Source organism: Apis dorsata, unplaced genomic scaffold (genome assembly GCF_000469605.1).
Source record: "Apis dorsata unplaced genomic scaffold, Apis dorsata 1.3 scaffold_227, whole genome shotgun sequence".
Classification (NCBI taxonomy): Eukaryota; Metazoa; Arthropoda; class Insecta; order Hymenoptera; family Apidae; genus Apis; species Apis dorsata.
In genome coordinates this window covers 820,976-834,604 of record NW_006263509.1, presented here as the reverse complement: position 1 = coordinate 834,604, position 13,629 = coordinate 820,976, and the positions used below count along the sequence as shown (strand labels likewise).

Here is a 13,629-nt window from a genome sequence, read left to right as displayed (position 1 = left end):
TTCTGCTATGCTAGTAACAAATCGGAGCTTCGGTGATCCAAACGCGAGATGGCGTTGATCTCTTGTTTAATTATATAAAGTGTATTTCATTATATATATACAAATTTTATATGTATTTTTGTATATGGTAGCTTAAAGAAATAAGTATAAAATATAAATAATATTTAGAAAATTTTTTAATATTTTTTTATATAAAAATATAATAAAATAGTAGGAAAATATAACTCAAGAAGAAGTGGCTAATCAAATTTTTGTGATAATTCAAAAAATAAAAGTATTTTTATCAAATTTTATATATATATTAAATATTATATATAAAATTTATATTATTTATATATTTATCTGTAAGATAATTATCATTTGCATATTTATTTTGCATATTTATAATTCTGTGTATTAAGAATTTTTTAATTCAAAAGTTTAGCTTCTAATTTGAATAATTATCTCTTAACAATTCTTTTAGGAATATTTGATAAAAAAAAACACTAAATCTTGATTAATCAAATTTTTTCATGGTTTATTTAAACAATTTTAATTTACTGAAAAATTATATCAGTAATGTTACATAAAAATTACACAAAAATTAATTAGAATATTTACATCTCATATTAAATCAAGAAATCATTCTATAAATTTAATTTTTAAAATTCATCAATAAAATAAATTAACATTTTTTACAAAAGTAAATTATACTTTTTCAACAAGAAATACTAATTCAACAAAGAAATTTAAATTTCGCTAACTCAAAATATAATTCAAATTTCAAACTTATATATCTCGTATAAATTACACGTCTTAAAAACTATTTAACAAATGAATCTTCAACTCAATGATCAACTTAATCATTATGTAAATAATTCTTATAAAAAAATGTTTCAATATCACTCAATCTAATCAAACAGATAAAATGTCATTTATAAATTGCAATTTTTTCGATCTCCTTCACAAAATCTAATTTTAGTTATTATATATTACAATAAGCAGGATGCATCGCGTGTGTAAAACTATTCTCGATCCTTTGGATCATTAGTGATGTGCCGGATAATCGGCGTACCAGCTGAAGGCTCCATTCGATCCCGTTTGTCCACCGAAATCCACGTAATCCAGGATGTGGGCGTTGGACCTCTCTTGCCGAGGACTCTTGAGCTCTTCCTGAGAAATACTAGGAACTGGTATGGGTATATAAGCCTCGGTTTGACGGGCAATCCTCGGTGTGGATGGTGCCACTGGACTCAGCTCGATCACGTCGATCCCATCCATTGGAATGGCTATGTAACGACGTCCGGCCAAAGCACCGTAGACACCGCACAAGAGAAGAAATGTTACTGTCTATAATGGAAGAATTTTGAAAATGAGTTTCATTTTATTATATTATTTTTTTGAGATTTTTTGAATTTTATATGAAATAAAAAAAATGAGAAATTCTTGAAAATCTTTGTACTTGTCATTTAAATAATAATTATTTCTAATTATATTATCATTTAGCAATATTTTCATATATTTCCAAAAAAATTTAATACTTTAGAAGTTTGTTGGAAAGTAAGAATATGTGAAAATGGAGCCATTTTAACTTAGAAGAAATAATTTAAAATTAATAAGAATTAAAAAATTATAATAAATTATATTATAATATAAATGTTAAATTTTATCTATTTCAATTAGAATTTAATTCTATCAGAATTAGATTAAATAAAGAAAAAAAATTATTTTTTTAATAATATTTATCGCTATTAAATTCCATTTTCGTTCTCAATTTATAATATATTATTAGTATTATTAATTATAATTATTAATATTTGCTGGTGATCTCTAATTTTCATTGATCAAATTATTGCTATGATTATGCATTTTATGTTCTTGTTTTTATGTTCTGACTTTCAAAGTATATATCGGAAAATTCTTTAAAAGTTAAATTAATCTTCTTCGTATTAAGTTTCTTTTGGAGATGTAAGATATCTTCGACATAGGAACGAATTTATTAATTTTTAAATCTTCGTCTTTGAAATGAAATCAAATGTTATAAGAAATGATAAGGATGATCCGTTATTTCACATGTTTAATTAAAAGTTCTATCAATCTATTAATGACGAGGCACAAATTGAATGATTTGTTTACATATTTTAATTTCTTCTTGTTCTTTGAATGACAATACAAACTTAGTTTCAAGGACTTCAACGCATAAATGCGTAATTATTTAATATCAAACCTGAAGAATATATTAAGAAAGTCAAAATAACAATAATTACAAAGACCTTTTCTTGGACAAATTTAACGGGAAAATTTCAATTAATATTCACTTTATTTATATCACGGTATATTCGAGAAAAAATGTACGAGAAAATTTCAATAATTAACGATTATATCAAATAAATTAATTTTCGATTATTATGAAATTGTGATATTATTAAAAAGATATGATTAAAAAAATTAAATAATTGAATAATTTATTTTGGATATAAATGGAAATTGGATGGTAGAAGTTCTTAAATTTACTTACTTACTTACTAACTTATAAATTTTAATCATCGATCGAATACTGTTTTATTTCATAGTCAATTAACTCATATTAATGAACCATCGAATAATTTCATCTAATGATTAGCAATTGAGCTAATAGGACCAATTAAAACATGTCCTATTATGGCAAAACTGCCAGCTGGTTATGTATTCTATTATTATATGAAACCAAAGAAATAGAAGAGAAGCCAAGTAATGATTATATTGAAGTGAGTATTTGGTTCAAAAAATGCTTCAAATAGATGATAGATCTAGAATATAATCTATCAAAAAGTAAGAAACAACAGATATTAGACTATCTTCTCATTCTCACATTTTAAAATTACTCAAAATAAAAAACTTCATAATATTAATATTATTATAATATTAATTTTATTACACTGTCAAAAAATTAATAAAAATTATTTTTTTGGATTCTTGTTTTAAATTATTAATTTTTAATTTTATTACATATAAGGATCCAGATACTTATGAAGCACTTATAATATACTTACATAGCAGCTATTGTCTTCAACAGTTCAACTTAAAACACCATAAGAGAAATAAAAATTTACCAATTGATTCATTGTTGAGATTACTGGTCACCGCGCTTCTGGTTTGAATATTCGTAGAACTGATGATAGTATGCTGAGTTACCGACGTTTTATACAGTTTCACTTGGCCGCAGCTTTCTCGTTTTTCTCGATCACCGAGCACATCGGCTTCCAAGCGATGCCAATTACTCATGGCACTTCTTTATCCTCTATTTACTGTATTTCGAATCGATTTTCGTGGCTACGAAGAACGCGAAAATTGATGGGAAACTATTTTTCTTCTTTTTCTTTTTCATTTTTTCACTAGTTTAGGAAGTCGTGGATACGACACGTTTCAGTGGAAATAAAATCCAGTAAGTTTAATTATTTGGTTATGAAAATTGGTATTATTCCTGTTATTATCTCGTATTTAAAAAATACTTTATTTTGTCGTCATTATATAATTTGATTGGTCATTATAGAGATATATAAGAAAATAAATATTTAAAACTATATTATTCAATACGAGAATAATTTAACAAATATTTATCAAAAAAAAAGAGAGTTGTTTAAATATGTAAATCTTAATTTTGATTTTTTTCTAAATTAACCTAAAAATTCAAATTAACCTCCTTTGCTAACTTACCCTTGTAACCTCACAAAATCAAATTTAAGATTCATATCTCATCTTACTTTTTCCTTCTAAAATCTTTCTCAGAAACATCTTAATTGCAAAATTGCTCTATCAAATTTCTAATCTAATAACTATATTCCGTAAAAATAGATACGGTTTCGCGTAGTCTTGTGTCGGATGAGCAAGCTCTCTACTCACTGTTCCACTGCAGTAACTTCCGATATCGTTCTTTCCTTGTTTTTCTTCGTCTCCTCTTGTCAGCGGTGTTACCGTTGTTGCCGTACGCCGGGGGCTTTGTCCCCTCTTTTTTGTGGTTGTCAGCTCGACTTTTACCAGTGGACAAGGAGCTCCGAAAAATTGGCGATCTTGTATGCCGTAATCCGAGAAAGCAGCGGCGCGATGGATAAAGTGAAAGGAAACGACGATTTAGGGTTCCGTTAAGAAGGCATCGAAGAGATAAAATATCTTATAGAACGATCATTTTATTCGTCACGAATATCTTTGCTTCCTCGTTTACTCGAGTTACAATATTCGATTAAGAGAATGAATGTTAATTTCATATTTAATATATCGGATGATACATATATAAAGATAAAGATACACGTGTGATCTTACATATGATTATAATCGAATAAAACGAGTAATCTTTGTAAAGCTTTCAGATCTGTATAGTGGAAACAATTTGAAACAAATTAATAATTTTTATTTTTATTTTTTTTTTTTTTTTTTTATCTAAATAAATATCTGAGAGAAAAATAAAGAAGTCAACTAAGAATATGCAACAATGGATTTAATATAGGAATTGATTATTTTCTTTATTAAGTAATCCTATCGCTTTGAACTATACTTTTATTATATTAGTGGAAAATAAATGAATGATATATCAAGTTTATTATATTTTTATAGAAACAGTTAAAACTTGTTTATATTTTCGTGTTAAAAATTATTACTTTATTTTTTAACTGCTTTAAGTTCTCAAAAAAAAAAAAAATAAATAAAAAGATAGAATAATATGGCACTATTTTTTTATAGTTTTTATAGTTTTAAAATCATAATTTTAATTAAAGCAGTGGAATTTTTCTGCAAAAATTTTGATAATTTAAAAAAAAGAAATTAAAAGTTTCAAAAAATCAAAACTTAAAAAATAAATAAAATACTTCATAATTTGCCAATAAAATCGAGATTGTTTTTTAAACTAATAATTAAACTATAAATAAAAAAAAATATTTATATATTTATTTATAATTTATTCATTTATTTCCCACCAATCTAATATGAAAACGAGCTTAATTAATTAATTAGTTATCTTATAAAAATAGAACGATCTACATAATTTTTTTTAATCTGTATATACCTTGTAATACTTGCAACTCTTATATGCTATATATTTATGTCTCAGTAATGGTAATTATGTACGAAGCAGTAAGGCACATAGTTTCTTAATCTTGAGCTTTAAGTAGCGTACGTGTTCTGAGAGAAATAATGCACGATCTCAAGAGTAGCGCTACGTGACTACTTGGAAGAAGAGTAAGGAAGAGCTTTTTTCGGAGTTTATCGTGCTTTAAGTAACAACTGCTTTTAAAACATCTACTTTATGCCGCTTTTAAGCTCTTACAATTCTTCTTTTATTATGTATCATTTTTTAAAGCGTTTGAAAACAATTCTATGCTTAATTGATGATTTTGATTAATCAATGGCAGAGTCTATTAATGCAAAATACTAGAAAACAATGTTTCGCGTAGCGAATAAAATAGATTTAAAATGCATCTATTAAAATAGTGAGAGAATCATTTGCAAATTAAATAACATAATAAATAATTATTTGTACTTTAAATGGCTTGAAAATAATTATTTTAATAAAAGAAGTAAATTGAATATGAGTAAGTAAAAAAGCGCAGAATAGTTTAACAGAAAAGTAAAAATTAAATTATACTTTAAGCATTAAAAAGAAAAAAAAAAAAATCAAAGCAGTAAAATACTTCAGAATAAGATTCTCCAACTATTTCTTAATTCTTTCTTCTGCCAGTTTTGATAAATATAAAAATTCCGTTACTTTATTACTCGATAACTTTCTTTCTCATAACTTTTTATGAAATTGCCAAAATATTAGAAGAATATCGGAAAATTATAGCATAATTTCAAAAAATAAGCGTATAAATAAAAAATATAAATTATTGCATGACTTCTATACTATTTTTGTTTTTTTTTTTTTCATTTTTCTATCGAGATTAAAGATTAAATTGTTATATCCTAAACGACTACGAGGCCAAAAAAAAAAAGAATAGAAGCGTAACTCGATGGAAAAAGAAAAAAAGATATGGCCGTTTCTTTGGATTTACCCTAGTTCCATCTCGCCTGAATCATCCGAAATATCGCTTTCGTAGCCAGCCGGCGCGATTGGCGAGTATTTGGCGACTTTCATCTGAGAATTGCAAGATCTCCCATACTGATTGCTATTTCCGTTCCGCAGATAATCACCACGCCCATCCTCATGCTGCACTTTCTTCTCGTTCTCGATGAAATGTTTGGTCTCGTCCTTCACCGGTGTCACCAGATCGATCTCTTCGATTCGTGTACTGGGTTTCTGAAAGAAATCGATACAGACATTGTTAACGGTCGCAATATATTTATCGCTTTAATGGTTAACCGCAGGCAAACGCGTTTGAAAAGAAGAGAACAAAAATCGATGTCCGGCCACTTTCTACGGTTGAATTTCCGGCGACATTCGATTTTCTTATGATCATCGTTTCTTATCATTTTTCGATTTTATAATCTTGTTGATATTCTAATAGTATTTAATTTTTCTATATACAAATTGAAGAAATATTAATTTTTGATAAATTTAGAATATCAAATTCCAATACACTCACCTGTGGTGTTACCAAATCGATTTCTTCAATTTGAGAAAGCCCATGTACATTAGAAGTTATCTTCAGATCTATGACCGAAGTATTTTGCAATTCGGAAGTCGAATCTAATTTATTCGGAGTGTCTGTTAACATTTCAGGACTCAAAGCTCGTTTCGCCAATGGGGAAGTAGACGCGGGAGTTGAAATAGCCGTGACTTCGTGGCTTCGATTGGATAACGACAACGTCGAGGAAGCTGCCGATGACAGATTCTCTTCTAAGTCGGCGAAGCCTTCATTTATCAACTCTTGACCGACATTAACGGTCTAAACGATGAATCGAGAAAATAACAATTAAGAATCAAAGAAATAATAAGAGATATAGATATTTCAGATACATTAGATATTTGATATTCGTATGATTTTTTTTTTTCTTTTTTGAAAATCTTAATGAAATACCGTATCGCAAAAAAGGTCCACGCAAGGAATCGGAGAACCTTCTCGTCGAGATCTTCCATAGCCAAAAGTCCGTTCTTTGTAACCTCTAACTTTAGCCGTCAACACTATCCATTCAGCCACACAAGTGAACTCTGCGAACAAGTTACAAGCATCTACGCTCCATTCGTTGTCTCTGTATTTAAAAAAAAAAGAAAAATATAATTATATTAAAATAATGAAAAATAGATCAATTATTAATTTTTATTTTTTACGAATAGAAAAATATTCTAAATTCTAAATTTTATAGATAATAAATTTCTAAGACCAAAGTATTATACATATAGTATTTACGAAATGCAATTTATAAAAATAATTCACAGTTGATTTGAAACAATAAAATATAATTTCAAGTTCTATTATATATGACATCGGTATCTATATAATACCTTGGAAAATATGAATTCTGATATAAATATTTGCACATTATTTGCAAGTTGTTTGCATATTCCCTCTCGTTCGATTACAGTAACGCGCATAAAATTAGCATGAGAAAAATTATCAAGTTTTGCTTTGTTGCAGACAATTCTCCAGATAAGAACAATGTGAACATAACTTTTTCTTGCAACATTATACTTCATATAAATCGGTGTATCTCTCGTTGTGATATAAAAATACTAAAAATTTAAAAATGTAAAACATTAAAAAAATAAAATCGTATTTATGATTGTACAACTCCGATTTCTTTTTTGTTGCCAATTTCGAGATGTTTGTTATGTTATGTTCTGTGTAACTTCGCAATTCGTGAATCTGCGATTGCCAATGTTTAGATAGAAAATTACGCAATAAAACATTTCAAGGAAAATTTAACATTTTTAGAAGTTACAAATATATATACGTGTTTACTTATAAATATTTGTATTTTGTTTGTAAAAATCGTTAACTCATATGGATTTTTAATTAAAGTAACATTAAAGACCCTAAAATTGTAGATCTTAAAATTCACTACAGATAAATTTAAAATCGTAAATATCTCTATACACAAATCTTGAATCAAGATTATGAATCATTTCTAGATTATGAATCTCATTCAAGATCAAAATTTCGTTAAAAATCGATAAACTTCGATTTCTAATCTCGAGATGACTTGAATTTAATTAAATTTCATGATTAGAAATTTAGACTTCTAGATTTTTTTTAAAAAAAAGAATCGACTGATAAATTTCAAGACTTCTCGCTTCTAAGAAATTCGTGATAAATTCTACAAAAGAAAAAAGGAAAATTTTAAAATTAAAAGAATTATATTATCTCAGATTGACTGTACACGTCGATCCATTTCATTCTCGCTTCAATTACCTACAACTTTTATGTAACGACCTATTCTTTATGCAATTCTCATTAACCCTGTTTCATATACGGTATTCAATCCGAATTCGTGAATTGATAAGGCTATTATCGCACGAAACAAAGAAGGTGCGCGTGAAACATCCCCATTTCGCGAGGTTCAAGCACTTTCGGGACGACTTGTTCCATTTATAACACACAGATGTATACACGTGCGAGAAGATGAAGTGGATGATGAACATAGACCCTCTGTAATGGTCAGAGGGTCTCAGTCGTTTCACGATCTTCGTGGCGAACAATATCCTCGTACAAATAGAAAAGAAACGAGAGAAAGAGAGAGAGAGAGAGAGAAAGAGAAGTTTATTTCATTAAATCAAAACGTGACTACACTGTAGTGACTATTTAAAAAATTGTTATCTTATCAAATTATCAATTATTTATCAATAGATATCCGTGATATAGTTTGCAAATCTTATCAGACAATTAAAATTTTCCTAGTTGTTAATAAATAATAAGTATCTGTGATATAATTTAAGAATCTTATCAAGTTTTATTTAATAACACTTGAAATATTTTTACTTATCAAAAGTGATTTGGAGTGGTTCGAGAATGAATTAATTCTTTCGCACTGATATTTTTATTATATAAAAAGAGAAGAATATATATAAAATAAGATTGAGTGCAAAATGAAAAAGTGAATTTTCGCTTGCAAGAGGGATTCTTGCTCGATGCATTAATGAACGTCATAATAGGCGCGTGTGTTATATTTACGTAAGTACGCATTTATTTCGTTTTTTACGCGCAACCATGAATTTTTATCGAGCGCGAAACAAGTATCGAGTAATATAAGTATTTGAATGTCAAACGGAGAAATACGCTATTCCCTTGATTCTCTTCCGGTTGCCAAGCGATAGACATTAAAGCTGATCTCATGAAACGAATATTGAATTATCCATTATTGAAAAACATTATCGTGAAAACACTGTCAGGTTGAAAATATCTTTGCCGATTGACAATTTAATCTTCTAAATATTTAAATTACTAATTAAAAAAATATAATATTTCGTAGTATAATTTTATAACTTAAGGCAATAAATTAAAAAATAATTGTCAAAGAGAAAAGAGGGAATTTTCGTTTGATAATTGAATTTAAAACTCTTGTGCAACTAATTGTAACGAATGTAAGGCAAGGAATTAAGTCTTCTAAACGAGCCCCTTATTTGTAACTCAAATGGTCTTCGTTGTTGCTTTCAATTAAGGATCGTTAACATGATTACTCCATCTGTTAATTTTAATTTGTCAGGTGGTCTGTTATTGTCATAGAGAATTCTTTACATGCTTAATATGCTTAACCAACTAAATTAAATTAAATAATCAAATTAAATAATTGAAAAAAATAAAAAAAATAAATTATTTTTACTATTAAAATATATACCTAATATTAAAAAACATTAAATATATCATCATTAATTTATCATAGAAGATATATATTATAATATAATAAAATTTGAAAATTAAATTTTTCTCTAAAAAAAAAAAAAAAATCTAAAAATGGACAAAATAAAGAAAAATAATGATTCACTTCACTAATTAAAGAAAAAAGAAGAAGAAGAAAAATACAATTTATAATAGCTTTTCTGCATCGAAATGAATCGAAGCTGATAGATGATGGAACGAAGAGAACGGAAATAGAAAGCGTTTCGGAGTGGTCTGCGGCTTTCTGGCAACGAGGCACTCGTCGGATTTGCCCTCGAAAGCCGTCGTGTCGCGTGTAACCGAAGACCGTCGGCATCGCGGTAATTCCAACTCGAAAACCATCATGTGTGCATTACTTCGAGGTTGTGCTGGTGATTAGCTGTTTCTCGGCACGCGATACGAAACCCGGTATTCGGTCAGATTGATTCAATTCGCGTTCGATTACTACCCCGCAGCGGAATCTATTCCCATTCTGATCGTTCGGGGCATTGCGGGGATGCTTCGATTTTTGTCCATCTTAATTTCGACAATGGTTGGTTTCGATTTGACATTGATATTAACTCGTGGCAAACATTATGAAAATTTTCTAATAATCAATTAATAATCAGATATCAATAATCTAATTTTAAAATTGTATAATCTTCTAGAAAATTTTTAATCTTTTTCGATGATCAAATTTGTATGATAAAATTTTGTAAATTTAATATTTTTTTAAATAATTTGATACTCGATTCTGTTGGATAATAATAGAACTGTGAATTTAGGAGAAAAATAGGAGAGTAAATTCTAAATAATTATCCTATTAGATGTATAAATTTTACTTTATATATGTATAATATTTACATATATATGTATAAATAATTTCTATAATTTCTAATTTATAGTTCAATTCTATTGAATCTGTAAAATTCTTTTTAAATACAAACATTATAATTTGAATATAACAAATCGGCAAGACAGAAATAAATATGAAATAAATTCAATAGAATCGGTCTCCTTGCTTGTTCCCAATTAAAATTGCACATATGTAATGTAACATCTGTATAGAAAAAATTCTATCCTATGCAGAGACGAAGTTCTATAATTGATATTCAATCGATTGCAGTCGCGATTGAAATTGCATTGAAATCGGCTCGAATCTTTCATTTGCGCAATTGCTGTTCCGATTAACTACAATTAAATTTCGATTTCATTTTCAATCCCTTTAATCCCGGTCTGAAACAAAAGCATAAATGTATAACCGACAAGAAAGTTTCGTTCAATTAAAGATAAATTAAAATGGAAAATTGGCGGCCTGCCAAATGTACAAATGTGTGTATCCGACGTTGAACTTACTACAATTTATACAAGGAAAAGTTCGACGATATATATATAACAGGATCAACAATCGACAAAGTGTTTTGCGCACTTTCACATGAAGAAGTCTTATCCGTTGTGCCGCAATTATAGAACGCCAGAGGAATTGTTTTTACTCGCAAACAGATTGATGAATACGAGAAAATTGAAAATGAACCACAGAGGAAGAAAAAAAGAAGAAATACAAGGCGAGAAAAGTTGGCATATGCGCGATGAATGCAGAAATATAAGAAATAATATAGATAGAAAACAAAACTAATGAAAACTAAAAAAAATATTATATTATAAAAATGAATAAGAATGAAAGAAAAAATAATACATACTATTAAAGAAGATAAAAAATGAAAGTAATTCTTATTTTAAAGTATAATAAATTAAATGATAATAAATTAAGTAGATAAGAATTCGCATCTCGATTTTCTATTGTTAAAAAGAATATTTTCTTGTTAATTTTTTGTTTAATATATTATATATGATAAAAATAGATTAATTGAATTCCTGATTAAATAAATGATTGAATTCACTTATTTAAATGTATACTCTACAATAACTCTAATTATTTGAATGAAAAATTATAGTAAATAAAATCAATAAATTTCTACTACATAAATGATCCATTATCATAATGATCATAAATTAATTTTCCTTTAACAAATTCAAATAAATGGACTTTTACGATACATAATAATTCATTATCATCCGATTATCGTAGGCCTTTTCGTTTATGTGAAGCCACGATAAAATGGAGCTATTGGTACCAGCAGTTTCAGACGTCGTGTTTAAATACACATGGCCTATTCCAAATTACAAAAAAACTATTTCGAAGAAAAGCTTTATAGATAGCCCGTCCTTCAACATCAATATAAATGGTATTCATAGCACATGGAATTTATCCATCAGATTCTGGAAGAATCCTGATGGTAAGAAGAACAATATGACGCAACTATAAATTTGTATTTGTTTGATAATTTCTATTATCATTTTAAATAATTTTTTTCTCAAATAATTTGTATTTTAAATATGAATGAACTAAATTAAACTTTGAACTAATTAAACTTGAGAAATAAGATTTCTTCGAGTTAATAAGAATCATGAAAATTATAAAATTTTATTCTATTTTTAACTTCTTTAATTTTTTTATATTTGAGATTCTAGAAAAAGAAATGTAAATTATTTTTAATTTTATTACACTACTTCAGAATTCAATGCATTTTTTATTCTGTTTCTCTTTTTTTTCTTTTTTTTTTTTTTCCTTTTTTTTCACTCGAAACAATCATCGATATCGACTTTATTAAAGGAAAGAATGGTCCACTGTTTGGTAACAGGCAAAAGAATGATAAACCCGGTGGTATTGTGCCTGAACATGTTGAACTGCAACGTAGATGAAGCGGAACAAGCGAAGATACGATTTCAATTTGCAGTTTTCAATGCCGACGTTAAACATTGGGAATACTGTCACGTTAGCAGGACAATACTCGAGCTAAAATCATACACGGACATCATTTCCTTGGGCTATAGAGACTTGTCCATCGTCCACAGACATTTAAAGAAGAATGGTGAGGTGGTATTAATGGTTAAAATACAGATAATTCAATACGAAAGCGAAAAACATAACTTGTCACAGGCAAGTATTTTCAATATATAATACATATAAAAGCAATTTAAACAGAATTTAATTGAAATTCTCCATTGTTTATATTCATCAAATTTTTTTTCTTCTCCAAAAAAAGAATATCTATAAAAATAGAGAAAACAAAAAAGATAGAAAACATTAAATGAAATTAAGAAAGAAATAAATTTTTTGAATAAAATATTTAAAAATAAATGCAAAAATTTGTATGATTATTGATATGTAAATTTAAAAAATAAAACAAACAATATATACATAAAAATTTTTCAGGATATGGCCAGATTGTTAAAACATTCATATGGTGCAGATACTAAGTTAATTTGTGGAGGTTTAAACAATACAGAAATTCCAGTTCATAGTACTGTATTGACTGCTCGTAGCAACATTCTTGCTGAAATGATTTTGCCTTTAAAAGAATTTAATGAGAGGAAAGATATGAAGATAGATACTATAAAAGATAAAATGGATATGACGATGTTACAAGAAAATAATATAATTGATAAAGAAAACGGACGTTCCAATGTACGTGTCAGAAGTTATTCTGTACCTATGTTGCAGAATGTTCGAATTAATTTATTTTAAACGATGTAGATAACAAATCTATATTATTTTAAAAATATCTCTTAAAAAACTAAAATTAGTGTCGATATTTACTTCATTGCATAGATTTAATTTTAAAGTTAAATTTTTCACTATATGCTTATTTAACATAATTATAATTTTAGGATTTCATAATGTATTTGTCGTAGATAATAAATTATTATTTTTTTTTCATTTAATAACTAATATCTATAATCTTATTCAAATTTTGTATAAAATTAAAACTTAAAAATTATTTAAAATTGGTTTTAAAATTTTATTATGGTTTGTGTAACTAAC

The 13,629-nt window shown here is 27.2% G+C and overlaps 3 protein-coding genes across 7 annotated transcripts in view; 1 reads left to right on the top strand and 2 right to left on the bottom strand.

Annotated features, from left to right (window-relative positions):
• Window positions 1–832: 832 nt before the first annotated feature.
• Window positions 833–4,647, bottom strand: LOC116185625. The gene is made up of 3 exons (XM_031510456.1): window positions 3,676–4,647; window positions 3,072–3,291; window positions 833–1,329 (listed from the first exon to the last, which is right to left on the bottom strand). The coding sequence occupies exons 2-3, from the start codon at window positions 3,081–3,083 to the stop codon at window positions 1,027–1,029; spliced, it is 315 nt and encodes a 104-aa protein (XP_031366316.1). The 5' UTR covers window positions 3,084–3,291; window positions 3,676–4,647; the 3' UTR covers window positions 833–1,026.
• A 1,229-nt stretch (window positions 4,648–5,876) lies between these two features.
• The window catches only part of LOC102677384 (tudor and KH domain-containing protein homolog), a 10,445-nt gene continuing 2,692 nt past the window's right edge, over window positions 5,877–13,629 (bottom strand). Inside the window, exons 6-8 of the mRNA XM_031510452.1 lie at window positions 6,969–7,140; window positions 6,534–6,836; window positions 5,877–6,247 (exon numbers count right to left, since the gene is read on the bottom strand). Coding sequence (XP_031366312.1) covers window positions 5,999–6,247; window positions 6,534–6,836; window positions 6,969–7,140 — 724 coding nt within the window. The 3' untranslated portion in view covers window positions 5,877–5,998. The remainder of the gene's footprint in view (window positions 6,248–6,533; window positions 6,837–6,968; window positions 7,141–13,629) is intronic.
• Window positions 8,546–13,629, top strand: part of LOC102676778 (protein roadkill-like) — a 6,033-nt gene continuing 949 nt past the window's right edge. Inside the window, exons 1-4 of one of the 5 annotated variants that reach the window (XM_006615639.2) lie at window positions 8,546–9,059; window positions 11,833–12,040; window positions 12,446–12,744; window positions 13,021–13,272. In XM_006615639.2, the coding sequence (XP_006615702.1) occupies window positions 11,863–12,040; window positions 12,446–12,744; window positions 13,021–13,272 (729 nt within the window). In that variant the 5' untranslated portion in view covers window positions 8,546–9,059; window positions 11,833–11,862. Of the gene's footprint in view, window positions 9,060–11,327; window positions 11,347–11,832; window positions 12,041–12,417; window positions 12,745–13,020; window positions 13,273–13,629 lie in introns of those variants that run through there. The other 4 variants (XM_006615641.2, XM_006615636.2, XM_006615640.2 and 1 more) reach the window with 4 other exon arrangements.